General features: G+C 39.9%; 1 protein-coding gene across 4 annotated transcripts in view; it reads right to left on the reverse strand.

The window, feature by feature from the left end:
- Positions 1–25,017, reverse strand: part of ATL2 (atlastin GTPase 2) — a 68,000-nt gene extending 42,983 nt beyond the window's left edge. The window contains exon 1 of one of the 4 annotated variants that reach the window (XM_018055139.1): positions 24,853–25,017. In XM_018055139.1, coding sequence (XP_017910628.1) covers positions 24,853–24,970 — 118 coding nt within the window. In that variant the 5' untranslated portion in view covers positions 24,971–25,017. Of the gene's footprint in view, positions 1–24,306; positions 24,535–24,852 lie in introns of those variants that run through there. The other 3 variants (XM_018055136.1, XM_018055138.1, XM_018055137.1) reach the window with 3 other exon arrangements.

Genomic DNA, 25,366 nt, shown 5'->3' on the forward strand with positions numbered 1-25,366 from the left:
AGCGTAGTATATTCATCACAAAAATCACAAATAAAAGGACGAAGACCTAACAAATAATACATTTTAATTTAAAAGACCCTGGAGTAGGAAATGGCAACCCACTCCAGTACTCTTGCCTGGAAAATTCCATGGACAGGGGAGCCTGGTGGGCTACAGCCCATGGGACCACAAAGAGCCAAACACAACTGACCACATACTCATATGCACAACTGAAAGGAACTCAAAACCAGTAAGTGCTAAAGTATTACAATGACCAAATTTGGAGATTGCTATTTTGTTAAAACCAACAAGTAGTCTTATCTTTAATGTAAAGAAAACATTAGTTGGTTTCCTAAAAATAAAAACAAAAACTAACCATTTGGCAGGAAATCTTTGTTAAGTTGAAATTTCACCTAAATTAGTTGACTACAGTAGCCTGTTTTCCTTTAATGTCATGGATAAAGATAGATACTACAGATACACAGGCAGCATATTTGTCACTATTTCTGTCAACAGACGTCTAAACGGAAATGTCGCCAATACTGCAAAGGTACTCTGGAGCACAGCAACATGGTTCAGCTGACTTCACTCCCACCACACCTGCTCTACCAAGTTTGGACTAAAGACAGGCGAAGTATTTCAGCCATCAAATACTGATATAGGACACTGAGGGGAAAAAATTAAGAATTACATGCAAATTTATTTAGAATACCTGTAAATATTAATAGTGATCACCTACAACTGGAAGTCTTTTTAAATGTAGCATTACTTAAGATTTTAAACTGAAGTTAAATTCTATGCAGAGAATACTGATTTCATTTCCACTTTTCAATACTAAGAGATTGCTGGGAAAGTAGGTTTCAGCCCGCCAATATAGTTTACCTAATATACTTAACCTATTTGCTACAAATACTTAACCTATTTGCTACAAAGCCTACAAAAGAAAAAAAAAAACACACTACCTTTGTTTAAAAACAAAAGTCAGTATTTACCAAGGGTTGGGGAAAACAGAGATGAGTAGGTGGAGGACAGAAGAATTTCAGGGCTTTGAAACTGTTGCTGCTACTGCTAAGTCACTTCAGTCGTGTCCGACTCTGTGCGACCCCATAGACGGCAGCCACCACGCTCCCCCGTCCCTGGGATTCTCCAGGCAACAACGCGGGAGTGGGTTGCCATTTCCTTCTCCCATGCATGAAAGTGAAAAGTCAAAGGTGAAGTCGCTCAGTCATGTCTGACTCTTGGCGACCCCATGGACTGCAGCCTGCCAGGCTCCTCCATCCACGGGATTTTCCAGGCAAAGTACTGGAGTGGGGTGCCGTTGCCTTCTCCGATGAAACTGTTAGGTAGGTAGAATAGAGAAAAGGAGTCCAAAATGGCGGTGGCTAAAAGACAAGGAAGGGAAAAGCCCGCAAAAATAGAACAAAAGAAGATCCGAGGATCGGAGTGAGGACCTGAGGTAAAATAAACAACACTCCTGGCTGGCCCAATTTACACAGGACAGGCCCAGGGAGAGATAAACATATAAAAAAAGGAGCCAAAGCCAGCTCTCTCTCTCTCCCCCCAACGCTGGGACGCTCTTCTCCTCATGTCTTTGGATCGACATACTCTCACACCTCGAAGATGGATTTTCCTGCTATCTTCTAAATAAAATAGAGCTGTAACACTGGGCTGTAACACTGATTTGTCTAAGAGCTATAACATGGTCCATTCGAGACCTGAGAGCTGTAACACGGTCTATCCAAGACCTGAGAGCTGTGACACGCCGAGGGGGCTTTAATGTCCATCACTCCAAATCTCTGTTGTGATGAGACAAAGAGCCGAGGAACATACACGCGAGTGACAAAACTAATGTTAGAGATACGTCATACATTTGCCAAAACCCACAGAATATACAACTCCCAAAGTGAAACCTACTGTAAACTCTGGACTTTGGATGATAATAATGTGTCAATGAAAGTTCGCTGACTGTAACAAATATACCACTCTCTGGGGTGGGATGTTGGTAGGGTTGTAGGTGTGTGAGGAAGCGGGGGGGGGGGGGGGGGGAGGGGGGGGGTGGCCAACACTCTCCTTTGTGCTCTATTTTGCTGTGAACCGTTTTAAACTGCTTTAAAACGTAAAAGTCAATTATTAAAAAAAAAAAAAAAGACACCTATCATTTTGCCTTTTTTTTGGCCATTGAATCATACTTTATCTTATATTTGCCAAATTTATGCATTCAGTACATATTCCAACAGGAAAAGTGACACTTCAGGACTGACCTAAGTACATTTGAAAACTTCAAGCTTAATTAGAAGCTATGACAATAAAAGGTGCTGTAAATCTACATTACAATAAAATGCTACTAGCATTAGATTTCATCAACCCAAAACTAAACTTGTAGAAAGAGAACCAAGTAAAAAGTATTTCACTTTTCAGAAGCAATGAAAGTATATTTTAAGTTATTATTCACATTCCAAATAAAAACTTAAAACAAATTTTTATGGAAAGTGGCGTGGATTCAGTGCATTTAGTCTATTTACAAAAATTAGTTAAAAAGCAAAGTGATATTTTGGTGTCTGGTATTTATTTGTTCCACATCTACCCTCTGTAACAAAATAAAAATAGTATATAAGTATATATAAGTCACTCCTGGTTGGTCACTCACAGACCAGGCAGTGTCCAGGCAGTTTAGAAGCCAGGTCAGAGGCCTACTCTGCTTTGTCTCTGAAGCCTAAACAAGACTATTTATTTAATTTCCCTGACAGATGGTGGTGATGCGAATAAGGATGGTATCAGTAGAGATTTTGAATGAAGACAGATTTAAGACCTTGGTTAGATTTAGGGGTATGGAAAGGGAGAAATGTATCAACGGACAGGCCTCAGGTATGTACCTGCTCAACAGTTTATTTCAGCACATATTTTAAAAGCTTTAAAGAGGTTATATCATGGTAAACCTATTTTAGATATTTATTACAAGAAAATAAATAAAGATGCTAACAAAGATATACAAGTTGGTTTATCAGTGTTATTTATGGTAGGGAAAATTAATGCTGAATGTCTCAAAACTGGAAAATGCCCCAATATTTTAACTACATATTGACATATTATGCAGCTTTAAAACACATATACACATTTAAGAAATTAAAGATATCTTTAAGACCGGTACAAAATCACCAGGAAAAAGGCAGATCACAAAGTAGTACAAATCTCCCCCAATTCTGTTTTGCTTTGTTTTTAAAAACACAGGCTCACTTGGGAGTTGTGGTGGGAGACAGAAACAACATTGGAGGCTGCTTCTTTCAGTCATTAGAATAATTGCTACCAGACTGGTCCTCTGTCACAAATTATAAAACTAAACTAAATATACACGGCATCTTTTTTCAAGCGCTGAGCAGAGACAAGAATCCTTGGGAAAAGATCACACACACACACCCCACCCATGGTGACTCTACGTGCACATGCACACACACACACACACACACACACGCACACGCACACACACACACACCCATCCACAGCCACTCTCTGCCTAGGAACGATTTCCTAAACCTAGAGTGGCGAACCAAAGCACAGGCAAAGGTCTGAGCTCAGCACTACTACAGGCAGTGGGGTGGGAAGCTGTGAGACAGGACAGAGAAAAAGGAACCGTGCAGAAGCATTCACTGGAAGGACTGATGCTGAAGCCGAAGCTCCAGTACTTGGACCACCTGATGTGAAGAGCCATTAGAAAAGACCCTGATGCTGGGAAAGGCAGAAAGCAGGAGAAGGGGATGGCAGAGAACAGATGGTTGGATGGCATCACCAACTCAATGGACATGAGTCAGAGCAAACAGGAGATGGCGAAGGGCAGAGAAGCCCACCATCCTGCAGTCCACAGGGCCGCAAAGAGCCCGACACGACTGGGACCGAACACCACCAATGCAGAGGCAGAGCCCGGAAGTCCCGGGCCAAGGGCAACAAGCTTCACAGGCACAGGAGAACACGCTGCACAAGGCTCACCAAAAAGCAGCAACCACAGCGTTGTAAGAGGAACAGAGATACCAGAAGTCAAACTGAACCGGGACACTGGGACATTTTGGCCCAGCCACTGTGGTGGGCAGAGCACCTCAGGCAGCAAGCTAAAACACCAGGAAGACCGTATCTTAGATTCAAAGCCCATGCTTATCTATTTTAAGGTCTACTGAAGATCCACCCAAACAAAGCCTAACACTAAGACCTGAAAAGAGAGGAGACACTTTGGAGATTTAGTATCCCCAGGTTAGGAGGATTTCCTCTAAGCTTTCTACAGAGTCATACTAAAAAGATACAAAGTCAAGCCTCTAAAAGGTCAGGAGCAATTAGTAACTGAACTTTGAAGTAAGTGAAGTAGCTCAGTCGTGCCTGGCTCTTTGCGACCCCATGGACAGTGGCCTACACCAAGCTCCGCCATCCATGGGATTTTCCAGGCAAGAATACTGGAGTGGGTTGCCATTTCCTTCTCCAGGGAATCTTCCCGACCCAAGGATCGAACCCAAGTCTCCCACATTATAGACAGACGCTTTACCGTCTGAGCCACCAACACAAATTAGACAACAGAATCCAGAATCTCCAGAATGCACACATACAATTAAAGAACATGATCAGAAATCATCAGAAATGCGGAGAAGAAAATGTGGCCCACAGTACAGAAAAAAAAAAAAAAAGCAGTTGCAGAAAACAATCCTGCAGTGGCCCAGATGTTCAACAAAAGCTTTAAAGAAGACATTACATATACGTTCAATAAGCTCTTAATAAGTGAATAGTTAGGGAGTTTCAGCCAATAAATAGATGAATAGGAAACGAATATTCTAGAGCTGAAAAGTACAATAATTAAAATGAAATATTCACTGCACAGACTCTGGCCACCTGATGAGAAAGAACTGACTCCTTAGAAAAGATCCTGATGCTAGGAAAGACTGAAGGCAGGAGGAGAAGGGGACGACAAAGGGTGAGATGGTTGGATGGCATAACCGACTGGATGGACATGAGCTTGAGCAAGCTTGGGGAGTTGGTGGACAGGGAGGTCTGGCATGCTGCAGTCCACGGGGTCGCAAAGAGTCAGACATGATTGAGTGACTGAACTGAACTGAGTCAAATGTTACTAAATTTGGTGTCAGAGACATATATCCAACAAGCAAACCTCAAATAGGGTTAACACAAAAAGAAAACCACATCAGTCAGAGTGCTAAAAACCAAAGATAAATTAAAGGGAAAATTTTTAAAGAAGTGATGTGGTGAAGAAAGTGAAAGTCACTGAGCGGTGTCCGACTCTTCGAGATCCCATGGCCTATACAAGCCATGGAAATCTCCAGACCAGAATACTGGAGTGGGCAGCCATTCTCTTCTCCAGGGAATCTTTCCAACCCAGGGATGGAACCCAGGTCTTCCACAGGATTCTTTAGCATCTAAGCCACCAGACGGTAAAGGGAATAATTCAAATGACTACTTTTCATCAGAAGCAATGGAAGCCAGAAGACAACAAAATAATATCTTTAGAGTGTTTAAATTTTTAAAAAATGCCAATTGAGACTTCTATATTCAGAAACTATTATCAAAAAATGAAACTAATATACAGACAATGAGCAAAAAAGCTATACACATTTGTCACCAGAAGATATGCGTCACATGAGATGCTAAATGATGTTCTTCATTCTTCAAGCTGAAAAGAAATTATACCAGATGGAAAGCCTCCTCACTCCCTCCTATAGTATCCAAAGTAGCAAATAAATGGATACAAAAATTAAAAACTGGTTGTTTCCCCCAAGTAATGTCCTTAAAAGATAATTGATCATTTAGAACAAAAATATAGACTGCAATGTGGGGTTTATAAAGTATGTAGAAGATTTTTAAAAATTACGGCAAATACGTAGGGACAAATAAATTAAATTACATTCTAAGGTTATTAAGATTCTGAAGTGGAAAGCGATAAAAACACTGATTCCAAATGGACTTTGATACATTACAGATACATACTATTGGCTCTAGCACAAGGACTAAAAAAGTAAAGTATAAGCTAAAAAAGACAGTAAGGAACCAAAATGAAACACTAAAAAATATCCGATTAGCCCAAAGAAAATATAAGAACAAATGACAAAAGGATCAAATGGAAAACAAACAGCAAGATGGCAAACTTAAATCCAGTTAAATAATTACATTAAAAGTTAATAAACATTCCAATGAAAACACAAGAGACTGTCACACTGGGTAATAAAAGCAAAGCTGTATACTGTGCTAAGAAGCAGCTCTTTTAATATTAAAGCAGTGATCAGTTCAGTTCAGTCGCTCAGTTGTGTCCGACTCTTTGCAACCCCATGAATCGCAGCACGCCAGGCCTCCCTGTCCATCACCAACTCCTGGAGTTCACTCAGACTCACGTCCATCGAGTCGGTGATGCCATCCAGCCATCTCATCCTCTGTCGTCCCCTTCTCCTCCTGCCCCCAATCCCTCCCAGCATCAGAGTCTTTTTCAGTGAGTCAACTCTTCGCATGAGGTGGCCAAAGTACTGGAGTTTCACCTTTAGCATCATTCCTTCCAAAGAAATCCCAGGGTTGATTTCCTTCAGAATGGACTGGTTGGATCTCCTTGCAGTCCAAGGGACTCTCCAACACCACAGTTCAAAAGCATCGATTCTTCGGCGCTCAGCCTTCTTCACAGTCCAACTCTCACATCCATACATGACCACTGGAAAAACCATAGCCTTGACTAGACGGACCTTAGTTGGCAAAGTAATGTCTCTGCTTTTGAATATGCTATCTAGGTTGGTCATAACTTTTCTTCCAAGCAGTAAGCGTCTTTAATTTCATGGCTGCAGTCACCATCTGCAGTGATTTTGGAGCCCAAAGAAATAAAGTCTGACACTGTTTCCCCATCTATTTCCCACGAAGTGATGGGACCAGATGCCATGATCTTCGTTTTTTGAATGTTGAGTTTTAAGCCAACTTTTTCACTCTCCTCTTTCACTTTTATCAAGGGAAAGTGAAGTCGCTCAGTCGTGTCCAACTCTTTGCGACCCCATGGACTGCAGCCTCCCAGGCTCCTCTGTCCATGGAATTTTCCAGGTAAGAGTTCTGGAGTGGGTTGCCATTTCCTTCTCCAATCAAGAGAAAGGTTGAGAGTAAAAGGCAGGAAAAAAGATACCTATACAAATAACCATAGGAAAAACAGTGCAGCTTTAAGAATGTCAAAGTAGATGTAGAGACTAAAAGTGTTTCTAGATATAAAATGGATCACCATCAGAAAAACATAATAACCCTAAATAAGAGACTTAAACTACATGGATTAAAGAGAAAAACAGACAAATGCATATTCATATTTGGAGATAACAACCCTGTCTCAGTAACTACTAGATGGAGACAAAAAATGACCAACATAGGATAGGCCCGTCCACACGAGAGATGAGTCACATAGGCAATTTTTAGTTTTCTTTAGTCACATTAAAAAGTAAAAAAGAAGCAAATAATTTTAATTTATGCAACACACATATTCTCATTTTGACTCAAAATCAATGTTTTAAAATTAAGGTTATTTACATTTCTCTTTCACTGTCTTTGAAATTCACTGTGTATTTTACACTTATAGCACCTTTCAACTCAGACATAAATGCTTATCAAAAATACATGATCACTTAGATTTCATAAAATTTACAAATAGATAAGATTTACATACACAAGGTGTTCCCAAAATAAGTTTTCCAATAACTGAATCAAATACCAAACAATCATTTCCCATTCATATGTAAACCTATACTGACAAAATTGTTTTTAAAACATAAACTAAAATGAAAATTTAAAACTCATTTCTTTAGTCACAGTATCCATTTTGTTTTAATACGCATATCCTTGACTGAGGCTGATCATTTTTCTATGCATATTTGTTTCCTCTTGTATGACTGTCTATTCATAATCTAGGCAGCTTTAAGAAAACACATAGTCATAAACTGTAACCCAGAAGTTACTTTAATTCTATGTTTAGTCGCTAAGTCGTGTCTGACTTTTGCGACCACATAACTGTAGCCCACCAGGCTCCTCTGTCCGTGAGATTTCCCAGGCAAGAATACAGATTGGGTTGTCATTTCCTCTCCAGGGGATCTTCAAGACCCAGGGATTGAACCCACGTCTCCTGCTTGGCAGGCGGATTCTTTACCATTGAGCTACCAGGGAAGTCCCTTAATTCAACAGTAGCAAATTATTAAATGCTTAAACAGTATATTTTGCAGATAGTTTTTTAAATTCAAAAAAAATCATGTGCTGCTTGCATATTTTAGAGCACAGAGGGGTACCTTGTATACAACACATAATTTAACGCTGAAAACTAATTGAAAAGATTTAGTTGATATACAGTTGCTCGCATAATATATCAATGATTTACTTCTTACAGAATGCTCAGTCAAGAATGTTTTGTTTCAATTTAACATTATGAAGCAAACCGTGTTTTTTTTCCATTAGAATAACTGTGGTTCTCTCAGCTGAATGGGGTTAAAAAGCTGGAACTGGCTATAAACACACAACAGACAACAGAACTGGTTAAAGTACCATTGCTGCCTCTCTTACAGACAAATAGACAAAGCCTCAGAAAGAAATGGATTTTCAATAACCCTCCTCTGCTTCCATGACCTTTATTACAATTAATATTACCACAATCAGGGTCAAAATTCAAATTTATAACTATAAACACTGTGAACAACTCAAAATTAAGGATCATTGGCTAATGAGCTGAGGTTAATAATCCAGAAAAAAATCTGGATTCGGTGCTCAACACAAATACATACTCTGCTCTCTACTTTTTGTATATTTTCCTCAAACTCTGGTACTTTTTTGCTTTAACTATGATTCAAAATATATATATTTATTTATATTTATAAATTTATATTTATATTTAAATTTATGTTTATATATATATAAACATATATATATAAATCACCAAAAAAAAAATTCTTAAGTAAAAAAATTATCACTCTAGAAATAAAGGATGGCATTTAAATCTACAGAAGTGATATATATCTTCCAGGTTCAAACTATCATGTTCAACAAAATACAGTTGTGAAAGACAAGAAAATATAACTGAAAGCCGCAGAGATCTGTAGGTCAATATAGTCACCAGTCTTTCTGTTAAAATGGACAGGCTGATTATCGATGTGGGAAAACTTGATAGAGTATTATGTATCAGCAAATCCACAAAACTCTGAACCAAATATGTGAGCTATCAAAGGAAAAAGTTTTTAGCTTAAAAGACGGTTTGAGAGGTTTAGGAAGAAAACTGGCACTGAAAATTCAATGGAAATGTTAAGTGCCATTACAGATGGACTGAAGAATTTTCCCATAATGTTAGCTGGAATTTAAGAAAGAATTAACTAACTGAATCACTAACATCAACAACCAAAAATTTTCAGGAAGTGAATGCATAAGTAAAGCCAAGAAAGATACAACAATGCATAGTTTCAAGGCAAATTTGACCTAATTGTTAGAATCTCACTCAAAATAGTTCAACTAGAAAGCACTTTCAAAGTGGAAAATGCAAGTAATCACTGGAGACATTTGCTATTCAAAGTTTTAAAGAATCGCCAAGAAAAATATTAAACTATCTTAATATTAATTTTGGAAATAATTATAAGATCTTTGGAATAATGCAGACTTAACTTGCTAAAGCAAATTCTACCAAGGAATGAAGGACTCCTGACTTGCACTTTATCTTGCTCTTAAGAAGAGGTTGGTTATAGGGAATTCCCTGGCAGTTTGGTGGTTAGGACTCCTTGCTTCCACTGTAGAAGGCATGGGTTCGACCCCTGGTCCATCTAATAATTCAGCCAACCTAGTTTAAGAAAAAATGCTCCTTAAAAGGTTGCATTAGCAGTAAATATATAATCATTGTTTAGTTGCTAAGTCCTGTCTGACTCTTTTGCAACTCCATGGACTGCAGCACACCAGGCTCCTCTGTCCATGGGATTTTCCAGGCCAGAATACTGGACTTGGGTTGTCATTTCCTTCTCCAGGGGATCTTCCCAACCCAGGAATGGGACGTAAGTCTCCAGTACTGGCAGGTGGATTCTTTACCACTGAGCCATCAGGGAAGCCATATGATCATTACTAAGTAATAATACATTCATTTATTTATATGTTACGTGTCTAGTTTATATTCTTAATCATTATGCCTGAAAAATTTTTGTCCACTTTTCTTTTCATTTTCAAGATCAAGCATGATATAGAAAGATTCCCTAAAACAAAACTCAACTGGAAATAAAACACACTTATAGGAACTAATGATCTGACTTAAGACTGCTTATCCAGGAAACAATTTAGTAGTAAGGTTTTAAAGAAAATCCAGGTAGTCTTCATTCCCTAGAAATGAGGACTTCAAAAGGCAGCAATGCACGAAGACTGCTAAAACGACTGAGTGAAAAGCAAAGGGGACAGATTACAATGGATAGATTAACCCACCCTTAACATCACAAAGCGGAGAAGGCAACGGCACCCCATTCCAGTACTCTTGTCTGGAAAATCCCATGGACGGAGGAGCCTGGTAGGCTGCAGTCCATGGGGTCATGAAGAGTCAGACACGACTGAGCTGCTTCACTTTGACTTTTCTCTTTTGTGCATTGGAGAAGGAAATGGCACCCCACTCCAGTGTTCTTGCCTGGAGAAACCTAGGGACTGTGGAGCCTGGTGGGCTGCCGTCTATGGGGTCGCAGAGAGTCGACACGACTGAAGCACCTTAGCAGCAGCAGCAACATCGCAAAGAGACAATCAAAAGTTTCATGGACATCATGCGAAATGCCGGGTTAGATGAAGCACAAGCTGGAATCAAGATTGCCAGGATATGCAGATGACATCACCCTTATGGCAGAAAGCAGAGAAGAACTAAAGAGTCTCTTGATGAAAGTGAAAGAGGAGAGTGAAAAAGTTGGCTTAAAACTCAACATTCAGAAAACGAAGATCATGGCATCTAGTCCCATCACTTCATGGTAAATAGATGGGGAAACAATGGAAACAATGACAGACTTCATTTTGGGGGGGCTCCAAAATCACTGCAGATGGTGACTGCAGCCATGAAATTAAAAGACGCTTGCTCCTTGGAAGAAAAGCTATGACCAGCCTAGACTGCATATTAAAAAGCGGAGACATCGCTTTGCCAACAAAGTTCCATCTAGCCAAAGTTAATAGTTTTTTCAGTAGTCATGTATGGATGTGAGAGCTGGACTGCAAAGAAAGCTGAGCACTGAAGAATTGATGCTTTTGAACTGTGGTGTTGGAGAAGACTCTTGAGAGAGTCCCTTGGACTGCAAGGAGATCCAACCAATCAATCCTAAAGAAAATCAGTCCTAAATACTCATTGGAAGGACTGATGCTGAAGCTGAAGCTTCAATACTGGTCACTTGATGTGAAGAACTGACTCACTGGAAAAGACCCTGATGCTGGGAAAGGCTGAAGGTGGGAGGAGAAGGGGACAACAGAGGATGAGATGGTTGGATGGCATCACTGACTCAATGAACATGAGTTTGAGTCAACTCCAGGAATTGGTGATGGACAAGGAAGCCTGGCTGCAGTCCTTGAGGTTGCAAAGAGTTGGATACAAAGTGACTGAACTGAACTGAACTGAACTGTGAGGTATCAGAAACCAAAAGATACCACCAAAGACAGTGTGTTTGAGGAAAATTTTTAAAAACATCAAACTGATCAAGCCTCTAGATCTAACTATGGGAAAGAACAGAGACACATTCACTACCACCACAGAGATGGAGTCAGGAAACGAGAATATAGGAAATTTCACTGCAAGCAAACCTGGACAAAAAATTGAAAAAACAAAGGGGGAAAAAGAGAAGGAGACTCAAGAGCCGTATCAACCAAATGCAGGGCCCTGTTGAAGCAAAGCAACTACAACAAACCTGAAGCAATCAGGGAGATGCAAGCTCTGGATATTTGGTATTAAAGCATTATTTTTCTAGCACGGTAACAGTACCAAGACTGTTTCTTTAAAAACCTTTACTCTTTTAAAGACACAGAACATTCATATAATCTGTTACTTGCTTCAAAGTAATCTGGTAGGGAGGCTGGGTACGGAAAATAGATAAAAGAAAGTGGCCATTGTATTGATAATCATTTAATCTTGGAGATGTATATACACAGGTTTCTAACGTTGTTCTCTTCTGTACATATCTGAAATTTCCCATAATAGTAAGTTTATTATGTGGTGAGGCTAAAAGAGGCTTTATTAGGAAATGAAGTAGACCTAAGTACAAAAGATAGAAATATAGAGCAGAGCTATTACAAGTGAGAAAAGGTCTCTCAGACTGTACTTCTCAATCTTTCTGCTGCTTCTACAGCATTTTAGTGACTGGGAGGGGCAGGACGGTGCCATGAAAGATTAAAACAAAAAAGGTAATCCTGAGTATCTCCAATAGTGACAAATTCACTCCTTTGTGAATCAATTCCTGTGAGTCCTCATCACACCAAGATATCATGGTTAAACAATAAATATTTTTTTAAAAGAACTCAAGAAACAGCTTTCTAAATTGGAGAGGGGGGCATTTTTAAACTCCTTACAAGGTGTTTACGCATAAAGGGAATATATGAACACACTCCCTAGAATGTCAATAAATTTTAGGGCATTCAAGTTCTAGTACAGATGCTTGAAAATTAGCCTCCATATTTAAAATTAAATCTAATATATCACTCACAGGGGCTTTAGAGATTATGCAGCCAAACTCATTCATTTTTAAGACAAGGAAAACACATGATTGGACCACTGTGTGGAGGGAGCCCTGACTGTGGTTTTATTTAGTGTTATTTCCTCTACATTAGTGTTTCTCAAACTTTTTACATGCATATGAATCACCTGGCTCTTCTCAAAATGAACATTCTGATTCAGGCAATCTGGGATGGGAGGCTAAAACTGCATTTCTAACTCCCAACATGATAATGTTGTGATGCCAACACTGATGGTCCTCTGAACAGAGTACTGATGATCATGGTACTGTACAGGTATTTAGAAAGTAAAGATCAGTCATTTTATTTTATTTCATGTCGTTTCCAGTGGTGCTAAAGTTTTCAGTAAAGGAAAACAGGTTTCAAGCTATGCTATAATCCTCCATTTTCCTGGGAGACTGCTAACCACTCTAGTTGAGCTACTCTGGATGCCGTATAAAGCGAAAAGAGGCAGTGTACATAGACACTCATACTTCCAAAATATAAAAATTTTTCTAATTTGTTAATATGATATACAGCTAGGGTTGAAAGTATTGGTCTGGAGCCATCATCAATCACCTGGTGAGCTTTTAATTAGCAGGCTTCCCTTTCCCTGCCCAAACAGATGCAGCCCACAATAAGCATACTGACAAAGACATAAACTTGGACTTCAAAACAAACTTTTTTAAGAAGAGAAGTAGCTATTAGCCAAACAGGTACCACAAAAAAGAGTTTAACAATTTGCTCCTATAAAATACTGTTATTAATAACTTACAGTTAAATTTCTCATAAAACTGGAACTATGATGCAAATGGTAAAAATGAAAACTTTAAAGACTCCAAGAGACCTTCCAGTAATGTCATACATCAGATACTTTCCCCCATCAGCTTTGCCCATCTGACCAACAAGACCATCCTAAATCACCAAGTTTTAAAAATACTTTTAAAGAGCATATACAGTGGTTCATATTTCCTTTCTTCATTACTCTCAAATCATGAGATAAACAAAAAAATGTTTTCCTATAAGACTCAAACATTATTTCCCACTTGTAATCTACTGTTTCCACAGTAACCGGCAGTTATGACATAGAATCTTTGCTGTTTCCATTTAAAGAATACTGAACAACCCACTTCAGTATTCTTGCCTGGGAAATGCCATGGGCAGAGGAGCCTGTCCATGGGGTCACAAAAAAGTTGGACACAACCTAGCAACTAAACAACAAGACTATACTAAAAATATTTTCAAGAATGAAGGATATTTTCTTATTGCCACTGCTGTTTTAAAAATAGCATCTAAAAAAGATAAATTTAGTATGCCCAAACAGTGTTAATAAAAGACAAAGTAACTAAAAGTTATTTCTCTGGGAGACAAAAATGTTGTTCAGTCATGTCTGACTCTGCAGCCCCATGGACTGCAGCACGCCGGGCTTCCCTGTCCGTCACCAACTCCCAGAGCTCACTCAAACGCACGTCCATCAAGTCGGCGATGCCATCCAGCCACTGCATCCTGTCGTCCCCTTCTCCTCCTGCCTTCAGTCATTCCCAGCATCAGGGTCTTTTCCAATGAGTCAGCTCTTCACATCAGGTGGCCAAAGTATTGGCTTCTGATTTAAAACTGTTCGTTATATACTCACTTCTAATTTAAAACTGTTCATGTTATTAAACATGATTTGACTCTGGTTGGCTTTTAAGTTTATATAAAACAAAGCTGATTTTCCTCAATATGGAGGATTTAAATTATTCCCCACACTGAGCAAAGAATAAAATCTGAATCTATTAAAAAAATAAAACACTGAAGAATAAAAATGCTTTTTATGCATTTATCTAAATAGAAGAAAAATGTAAAATAGATCACAAAATATTTCTCTCAAAGTTTATCATCAAATAATAACCAACTCTTTAAGCATAAATTTAAATATACGTGCATATACCTCAAGATTAGCAAATTTTCAACTGAAATTAAATTACATTATTTCTAAAAAGGTGGCAGTTTATGAAGTGAATTTTGTTGACTAGTTAAGAAACGCTAGAATAAATAATGGCTTGGGAGGCTCTAAGCAACAAGACAAGAAATTCAGAAAAATTCTATTTAGGTTCTGCAACTTAAAAGTCCTCAGTAGGAAAGGACTTTCCTAAAGGAAAGTCTTACAGAAAATCTCACCCAAGTCACCCCAAAGGGCCTGCATCTTTTGTACCTTTAAAAAAAAAAAAAAGAATGGGAAGACATTTTGTTGTGTGGTACACTATTTTAGAGAATTTGAGTAAACAGTATTGAAGCTTTTTCTATTTAGATAAGTTATTTACATGCCAGAGGAATTCTTATCCAAATGCACAGAAGAGACATGGTTCCTTTTCAATGGAGGATTGTCTCTAACTGCAAAAAAAAAAAAAATCTGGAACCTAAATATCTACTGATAAATAAACTATGAAAGAGAATTAAAATTAGTGCATAAGATCCAAATGTGTGAGGTGAAAAATGTTAATCACTCAGTCGTGTCTGACTCTTTGAGACCCCAAGGACTGTAGCCCACCAGCCTCCTCTGTCCATGGAATCCTCCAGGCAAGAATACTGGAGTGGGTTGCCATTCCCTTCTCCAGGGGATCCTTCCTGACCCAGGGATAGAACCTAGGTCTCCCACATTGCAGGCAGATTCTTTACCATCTGAGCCACCAGGGAAGCCAGTGCAATAGAGAAAAATAAAACCAGGTAAGGGAAATGGAAACAGGGGTTGCCATTTTATAAAAGAACAGTCAGGCAAGGCTCCTCTAATGAGGAGACATTTGAACACAGAACTGAAAGAACTGGGTATCTGGGAAAAGAGATATTATTAAGAATTTTCTCATTCCTTGAAATAATTTACTGTATGAAATAATTTTAGATGTGGTACCTTTTACTTTAGAAGAGAGAAAAACACTTAGAATGCCTACTCTATGCTAATAACTATATAATCCTCAAAAGCAGCTAAGAGTTTTCTTATCTGTATGAAGGAGGACACCGAGGTTTGCTTAATGTAAACAAAATCTAACATCTTGAAGTGGTCAGATCACAATGTACACCCAGTTGTTGTAACTAGGGTCAGATCCATCATTCTCCAACTATGCCAAATGAGCATGTTTGTTGAACATGCTCAGAAGTGAATTCTTATGTGCTCAAGATCTTTATAAAGTTATTTTAAAAAGTTACCAAAAATAGTTTGTTTAAAAGCAAAAAAGTTTATTTCTCATTTTTATAACAAATCTTGGCATACAGCAGTCTTTCTCTTTATTTTTTCAAAAAATTTCCTTGTCAAAACTTAATCATTTATAGTTAACAAATCATTTATACAGTCCCCCATTAGGGAAAAAATTTTTTCTTCATAAACTTCTAGAAGGGCAGGTTTTAATTGAAGACTTTAAAAATATAAGATGCAATAAAATTATACTTCCCCATCTTTGGTAAGATAGTCATATATAGGTATATGTAAACAAATACGCAACTTACTGTTTCATATTCACTGATTCCAACAACGCTCAGTGATGTGTCATGAAGATTCTCTCAACCTAACTACTTCAGACTAATCATCAGAGAGCAAGGCACTATTGCTAGACACTAGAGAAGTACAATTTGCTACTAAAAGTCCTTACTCTCAAAGTTCTGACAGAAACAAGTATAAAGAGGCAGTATGATGAGAAAGAGATAATACGGGAATATTTAAACCAGGGTTATCAATGAAGATACCCTGGAGAAGGCTGCATTTCTCTAAGTCATGAGAATCAGATTAAGCTAAACTTAATTTAAGCTAGACTTCTCTGGTGGTCCAGTGGCTAAGATGCACTCCAATGTAGAGGGTCTGGATTCAATCCCTGGTCAGAACTAGGTCTCACATGCAGCAACTAAAGATACTGCATGCTGTAACAAAAATGGAAGATCCTATGTGCCACAACTAAGACCCAGTGCCACCAAATAAATTAAAAAAAAAAAAAAGAATAAAGAAAGTTTAAAAAATGCTACGCATTAGCCTGAGGAGAGCCAGGGAAAATTCTGAAGCAGAGTGATAGGATCAAAGCTGTGCTGCACAGATAAATGGAAAGTGATGAGTGAGTAAGAAGTATAATGATGAGAGTCTAAAAACAGGGAAATCAGATATAAGGCAAACGAAGGAGCCTGAGTATAAGGTGAAACACTCAAAGTCAAGAGGTGACAGTAAAAATAGAAAGTGATGCACGCAAGAGCTAGCTAGCGTCAACATCCTTCTTTAGAGAAGGCAACAGATAATACCAAATTATTCCATATTTTTTTAAGGGACATTCTCTTCTCTGTAAGCCTTTACAAAGCGACAAAGCACTAAATTTCCATTTCCAAAAGTACTGTTGGTACAGTGACTGCAAGATTTTTTAATACAGCAATCAGGAATCCAACAGAACCAGAGGATGCTGCCTCAATTTAGGCAAATGGTTTAATCATTCACTTTGAAGGCCTCCAAACTCCACACTAAGACAAAAGATATTAAACTCATAGAAGAGCTACTGAAATTTGGGGTAACAAGCTAGCAAAGAAGTTATTTAAAAAATACATTCAAGCTTAAATAGGCTTTTCATGACAAATCTCAGACAGGTATCTGTCAAGTCTCTGGAAACAAGACACTACGTTCCACTTGGCTTCAACTCTCAACCTCAGATGACTTATTACAGCAGCAGTTTAAAGAAAGGAAAGCAAAGAATATACTCAAATCCCAACCCTGGCTCAGTGCAGGCAAAATCCTACTAAAAGCAGGGGTAAAAAGGAAATAGGGCCAAAAAGGGACAAATAACCATCTTTCCAGCTAGATAAAATGTGATTAATTTGAAAAAAACAAACGGGGTAAGAGTGTCAAAGGTTCTCACTATCCTCTCCTTTGTTCTTTCTCTAACTTTGGCAATTTTAGAGTAAGTATCAAGATTTCTTACAGCAGAGAAATACATACATAATCAAAAATAGAGGCAGGGAGCACACATCTTTACAGTTTTTAGGTACATCTGAGGGGGCTATTCAGACAGTTTTTCTAGCAGTTATTCAGTTATTTAAATCAATTGTTTGCTGTACTTGGCTACAGAAAAACTCATATCCTTTTTTATTAAACATGCTCTAACAAATTTGATCTTTCAGTTGCTTCTCATTGCTTTTAAATATTTCAAGCATCCTTTTTAGAAGAATTCTCAGAAAGCGGGAGCAAGTACTTTAACTAAAGCTCCCCAACATATGCCTATCTGTCTTCAAACAAGTGGCACATCCTACAACTCTGCTAAGGACTTCAAGGACTGATAAACCCAGCTTCCCCCAAGTCTTCCTTAACAATATTAACACACTAATTTCTACTTCTGAAATTAGAAACCTAATGATAAACTTTACTCACAAATATGCATAAGGTTTATCTGATCTCCCAACTACATGAAAGCTTAGAAAGAGTGATCTGTTCTACACTTTTCTACATAGGTATTCACTACAAGAAACAGAAAGCCTTTTTATAAGGTAGGTGTCAATATAGTAACATAACATCAAGGGGAGAAAAAAGCTAGTTCTCTGTCCAAGGATGGCCCTCTACCTGACTGTCCTACTCTACCTCTTTACCCCCAAAAGAAAAACTAGCCGCAGCCCCTTCAGGCCCTCCTTTACACTGAGGAGTAACCCTGTACACTCAATAGATGTCAGGAGCTTTGAAAAATATTATCTTGAACCTTAAGTTTCTAAAGTAGGGGTTTTTGTTGTTGTTGTTGTTGTTGTTGTTGTTAAGGAGGCCGAAGCTTGAAAACAATAGCGATCTGAATCCAGCTCCTAAGTTTGGAAGCTTCTACCACCCTACTAGGCACTGAAGCAGAGGCCCATGTGAGTGAAAGTCACTCCGTCATGTCCAACTCTTTGCAACCCCATGGACCTATAGTTCAGGGAATTCTCCAGGCCAGAATACTGGAGTGGGTAGCCTTTTCCTTCTCCAGGGGATCTTCCCAAACCAAAGATTGAACCCAGGTCTCCCATATTGCAGGCGGATTCTTTACCAGCTGAGCCACAAGGGAAGCCCAAGAATACTGGAATGGGTAGCCCATCCTTTCTCCAGAGGATCTTCCCAACCCAGGAATCAAACCGGGTCTCCTGCATTGCAGGCTGATTCTTTACCAACTGAGCTATCAGGGAAGCAGATGCCCATACTTTGGTATTAAAAAGAGATAGGAACAAACAATCAATATCTCACAAAGAATTCAAAACAAAAAAGAAGGGAAAAACCTCCAGGTGTGCATACCTAAATATTCAAGAGACTAACACTAAGTTATTAAGTTCAGACATGCCATCAGAGATGCCAATTTAAGGAAAGAACTCATATGGAACCATTTTAAGTATTTTAATATAGTTGTTTCCAAAAAAATCCACAAAGTCAAAAAGCAAACACAAAAAAGAATTCCTTGTATACAAAAAAATGCAACTAAAAAAATTCACATTCAATTACCATGTTAAAATTTCAATATCAACTGTAATCAAAGAAATGCAAATGAAACAAACAGTGCGATCTCCCATTTTTCCCATGTGTTGGTATTTATTTTTAATTAACAACATTCACTTGTGAACAAATAAGAGACAATAAATGGGTATAACCTTTCTGAATGGATATGCTAATGTGGTCTTCAATTTTGAAACTGTGCAGGCCATTTGAACCCTGAAATCTACTTTTAAGACCTTACCCTGTAAGTCAAGATTTATCTAGAAAGATGTTTGGCCAGCATTACTCAGTAAGAAATAACTCCATAATCAAAAGGAAGACTAAACAGATGTGGAAACAGTGACAGACTTTCTTTTCTTGGGCTCCAAAATCATTGCGGACGGTGACTGCAGCCAGGAAATTAAAAGGCACTTGCTCCTTGGAAGAAAAGCTATGACAAACCTAGACAGTCGGTGATCACTTAGCATCACTTAGTGAACCTAGCATCACCTTGCCAACACAGGTCCATCTAGTCAAAGCTATGGGCTTTCCAGTAGTGAAGTACGGATGTGAGCGTTGGGCCATAAAGAAGGCTGAGTGCCGAGGAATTGATGCTTTCAAACTGTGGTGCTGGAGAAGACTCTTGAGAGAGAGTCCCTGAGACTACAAGGAGATCAAACCAGTCCATCCTAAATGAAATCAGTCCTGAATATTCATTGGAAGGACAGATGCTGAAGCTGAAACTCCAATATTTTGGCCACCCGATGGGAAGAACCAACTCATTGGAAATGACTCACGCTGGGAAAGATCGAGGGCAGGAGAAGGGGGTGATAGAGGATGAGATAGTTGGACGGCATCACCCACTGACATAAAAAAAACTAACAATGGTGAATTTCGTTCAAATTTCGTAAAAATTTCTCTCCAACTTATCATTCAAAATTCAAATCCCCTCCCACCATTCTGATAAAAGTTAACTTAATCCAGCTTTTAATCCAGCTCATAAACCTAGTCATTCAAATAGGAAAAGAGCAGCTCAAGGGGTGCCAATTTCACCCCTTTACAGAGTTTTGTTATAGGAGGCTTTAAAGTTTCCAAAGTGCCTCCACAGATTATCTACTTAGTAATCAAAAAAAAAAGATCTACCAGCTTGCTAGGGTAGATATTTCCTTCAGGAAGGAAAAAACGTTAATCCATTCTGAAGGCCATGGAAGTTTACAGTACTCAAAATTCAAAATTAAGTCTTGAGTTAAAATAAGCACATTCTTATCACTACCCAAGACTCTTCTATGAATGACGACTACAGAAAGGGGGGAAAAAAGCTTTTTATGGTATTCATGATTAGTGTGGCTTCAAGTCAATCGCTGTTTCAGGCATTCTTGTGCATACAGACATAAATTAGATTTTGCATCTTTACTATTTAAAAAGCCAATGTTTTCTACTTGAAAACTGTCATGATTCATATTGAATCCTCAACTTCAGAAGATTATTTGCCACATGATTAAATGATTCTCTAAAATTCAAGCTTATTAAAATAAAGGTAGCTGAGAAATATGAATGTTTATTTTTATCTGATAAAAACTGAACGAAGACTTTTCAAATCACCTATTTTAAAAATTAAATGTTTAGTTCAAAGTCTAATCTTAAATAACCACACATTATAGTAGTAAGTACCACCAAACAGAATGTTTGATACTGAGTTAAGCACTTAATCACATTTAATAACCCATATCATGAACACATTATCAGCATTTTATAGATAAAAGTTAAAAATTCACCCACCACTCTTGACCACATGAAACTGTCCACATTACAGGGGAAAAAAATTGAAAGAAACTTAATATAACAGAACAAGTAGTCCAACTGGCATATTCTCACCTACACATCACTATACCTTACACACAGCTTTCTAATTCATGAAACACTTGTACCTTCCCCTCATGTGTTTCCCACAGCAGCCCTTACGGGATGATTATCAGTACTGCACGTGAGGGGTTTCAAGCCAAGAGTTTAAATGAAGTCACTCAGCTTTTGATTCCTCTTTTTTTTTCCACTGGACTTCCCTGGTGGCTCAGACGGTAAAGCATCTGCCTATAGTGCGGGAGACCTGGGTTCAATCCCTGGGTTGGGAAGATCTCCTGGAGAAGGATTCTTGCCTGGAAAATCCCAAGGACGGACGGAGGAGCCTGGTAAGCTACAGTCCATGGGGTCGCAAAGAGTCGGACACGACTGAGCGACACGGTTAAAGAAGCACTGCCCCCACAATCAGTATTATACAATAAAAAGGTAAAACCTGCTAGAAAGCCTAGATTATCCTTCATCAGTTACACATTTCACCAAGTTATTATTTACTATTTATTTTGATGCCAATCATAGAAATACAAGTTGTACAAATAACTTTACTAAACTGGGACTTTAGCAAGGGAATCCCCTAGATTCTACTTGTACTGGCCAGAAGACTAACCCCAAGGTCTACTTTATTAATTCTTCTTTCTACAAGATCCACTTTTTCCCTTCCTACTTTAAAATTTCCCACTCCACTTAAGTGATTTGCCCTTCCTTTACTTTTTACCTGCCCCATCTTCTCATTAGTATGATTTCAGACTTCATTCAACAAAATTTTACCCGGTCAGAACTATGATATGTGAAAATCTGAATGAGAAGAGGCCCCTACCCTCCTCCAAGTCTGGTGAGGAGCAGAAAGAGCACCTCTGAGTCACTTCTGCGACTGCAGACCAGTCTCAATCACTCCCTTCAGTGGCAATAACATAATTCCTCCAGAGGAAAGTTTTAAGAACAAAATCAAAGCACGATGTTTGAAGTTCTTTATAAAGTATCAAGTATTATCCTACTGACACTGTATCCTCAGGTTGGTCTTTTTTTCTGGATATCCACTTTCAAAGCTATGGAGAAAGCCCTCAATAGGTCTTCTGTATTATGGGTGATAAAGAAGAGTAAAGGATAGCAAGAAACTTATATTAGCAATGAATCGGAGGATCAAGTTTGGTTATTCTATATTCACATCTATCTTCCTAAAGTTAAATAATGCCCAAAAGAGTAAACAATACAACCCTAAAATGGCTAGACAAGCAGAATACCATCACACTTTAAAAAAAAAATTTTTTTAAGCTGTTTCCCTGCACCCAGTCTATAGAGAAAAACTCCTGTAAAGGTATAAGTCACTATTATAAAAAGTCTAACTTCTATTCCCACCCCATTTCTGGCCCTTTGACAGACTGCCAAACAGCTTTACTTACAATTGTGTATCAAAAAGGTCTTCCAGTTAAGCATAAACAACATAAAAATGCATAAGATGCATTTTTAAAATGCATCTTACTACTAGGTCTCACAATTTTAAATATGTCTTGAACTCCAGCATCAAACTAGGTGACAGTCCTCCAGGTATACTCTTAGTAGCTGCTTAACAGCAGATAAATGGAAAAGGCACAATTTTGCAAACAATCTAAAAATTTCAAGAAACTTACCTTCACTTGTGAGTATTCCAAAACCCTACCCTAAAGTTAAAACAGAGAGGCAAACTAAAAATGAATCTGAAAACAGGTGCATTCCACTTAAGGCCTGAATCTCATTTTAACTCCTGGTTTATTTGCCCTTTAATAAGTGCCTCTTTACTATAATGCAGCTCCTTCTTCCCCAAATAAAAAATCTGAAGGATTTCAAAACACTTTACTAAATATATTTAATCACATCCACAGATTCTTATCATCCTACAAAGTCAATGGAAGAGCTCCTAGGTCTTTTATAAAGGTCTTACAATCCTAAAAAGAATAAACACTAAAGAGACACAAAGCATCTTCCCAAGACTGAACTACAAGAGCAGCACGACTCACCCCAACTCTTCAACTTTATCCAGAAAGCAGAGGGAGACAGAGTTTCTACAGCCGAAATCACCAGATGAGTATCTACTCATTCAGAGCCTGTTTGCACAAATCTCAGCCAACTTACTTAGTTTTTAATGTGGTAATGGGTGACTCAGAGAAAATTAGCTGGGAGAGGGACTATTTTGGGCAGTCATTTGATAGAACTGGCTTTCAAGTGAAGGACTACACAAACGCACACAAAAGACAAAACCCTGTGAGCAGCAGACAGAGCATTTAATAAATGATGACCCCGATATATCAAGTCTTAAGAATAGCATCTCTTCTCAATATGCCATAGCCTAAAAACGATGTTCATAACTGTGAGTCATAAAGCAATGTTTCTCCTAATAAGGCAAGCACATAAAACGCTTTGAAACTACATCTAAAACGGTATAAGTAAACAAACACGTGCACACACATTCCCAGGTGCAAAAGAGCTAAATTAACCAATCCATCGGCATTCCAGAACAACTAACGACTTGAGAATTCCAACCAGAATAGACTTAAGGCATACCTCTCTTCTCTGGTGGCATTTTTTTCTGTGTAAACAGCTCTGTCAAGTGCTTTGGTTGGCAAGCAATAATAAAATCAACTTTATTTCCTGTTCCTTGTCCCTTAAAACTTCCAGCTTGTCCTTACCGCTGACATACGTTCAACATGTCCAAGGGCTAACGTGAATGATAAAATATATTTCACATAAAGTTTCCTATTAAAGGGAGTTTTTCATCAAAATGGTTTACATTTTACCTCACAAAACCTTTATCAAACTGTGGAGAGAAATTTGAAAAACACAGTTCATACTTAATATACTTAATAAACTCTTATCTATGTCACGGCCACACTTACCTAAGCTCAAGCTTTTACTAATTTTAAGCCTTGGAAAAACATGCCTTTAAGTACCATCAAAATTCTCAATCAAGATTTCAGGCGTTCAATTCACACCACAGTGAAAGATCAAATGCTAAACTCCTAAAAATAGGGTGTTAGGAGTAAGAGAGACACACAACACTCTGCTGCTAAAGCGAGTGCGTCTTCCAAGGGGCAGGGGCGCTCCTTTACCCGTACAGTAGGCGCTCACATTCAGCAAAACCGGGGAGCGAAGGATCAGATGACTTCACACCACCGACACTTTCAGCCCGACTGGGCCTCACTATGGTCTCAGTACTAAGTAAACAGCTCAAAAGCCCAGTTTTGACAATTAAATCGGAACTTGCATCCTAGCCACGCACCACCCGCAGGAATGGGTTCGGGAACTGCGGGGCCCCGGAACCCAAGCCCCGGGACACAGCCCTGGCCTGCGGACTGCGGTTCCCTCCTGGAAGGGTGTCTGGAGAGCCTCCCGACCTGGCAGCGAGGTGTCTGCTCCTCCCGCGCGCTGCGCGTCCTCCTCCACCGCCGGGCCCATCACGACCTGGTTAACCCTTCCTCCCTCTCCGCGCGCGAGACACAGGGCAGCGAGTGCCGGCGGGTGACAGGTCGCCCGGCGGGTCCGGAGCTCCCGAGGACAGAGCCGCGCCGCCGCCGCCGACCTCCCCTCGCCCCGGGTCTGCAGCCCCTGCTCAAGGCCGCCCCCTCAGGTCGGGGCGGACACCGCGACAGCCACGCGGCGGCGGGCGGGCAGGGGGGCCGGGTCGGACGCAGACGCGCGCGCCGCCCGTTCACCCGACAGCCGCGGGAGCCGCGGCCCCAGGGCCGCCCTTTTCAGGCCGCGCGCCGCGGGAGCTCGGGGCGCGGCGGGGGCTAGGCCTGGCGGCCAGACGCGGCGGCGGGAGGAGAGCGGAGCCAGCCGCGGACGACGACCCCGCCGCCTGCGGCCGGTGCCCGCGAGCCCGAGCGGCCCGCGCCCTCTCTCTGCGCGGGCCTTGCGGCCTCCACCCTGCCGGCCCGTACCTAGGAGGGTCGTGGACGAGACGTGGTTAACCCCGGTGTTTGAGTCGCTGGTCCGTCGCCGGCGCCGCAGCCCTTGGTGCGGTTCTTGGCTTCGCGTTACCTCGTCCCCCTCCGCCATCTTGTACCGATTTAAAATTAACTCCCCACTGACGTCAAACGCCGCCGCCGTTTTATCAACCTCCCGGGAGCCGGCGGGGAGCCGGCAGGTCCTAGCGCCGCCCTTAGCCTGCGCCTCCTCCTCCTCCCGACGCCCTGCCTCGTCCCGCCCCTCGGCGCCCTCGCTCCGCCTCCTCCCTGTTAGCTTGCTTGCCTGCCGCTCGGTTTTCCCAGGCTTCCACTTTGGGGAGAAATTGGGTGGCGCCCCTACCGCAACCCTCTCGCACTCCCATCGCCTTAAACTCAGGACCACACCCCCCGAGCGCTGTGTAATCGCAGGACTCTCCAGAGAACCAGGTTCCTCCTTCCCAATTCAGTAACCCAATTCCCTTTACGTTTCTTCTCCATAATCGTTGAC

Source organism: Capra hircus, chromosome 11, assembly GCF_001704415.2.
Source record: "Capra hircus breed San Clemente chromosome 11, ASM170441v1, whole genome shotgun sequence".
In the NCBI taxonomy this organism is placed as follows: Eukaryota; Metazoa; Chordata; class Mammalia; order Artiodactyla; family Bovidae; genus Capra; species Capra hircus.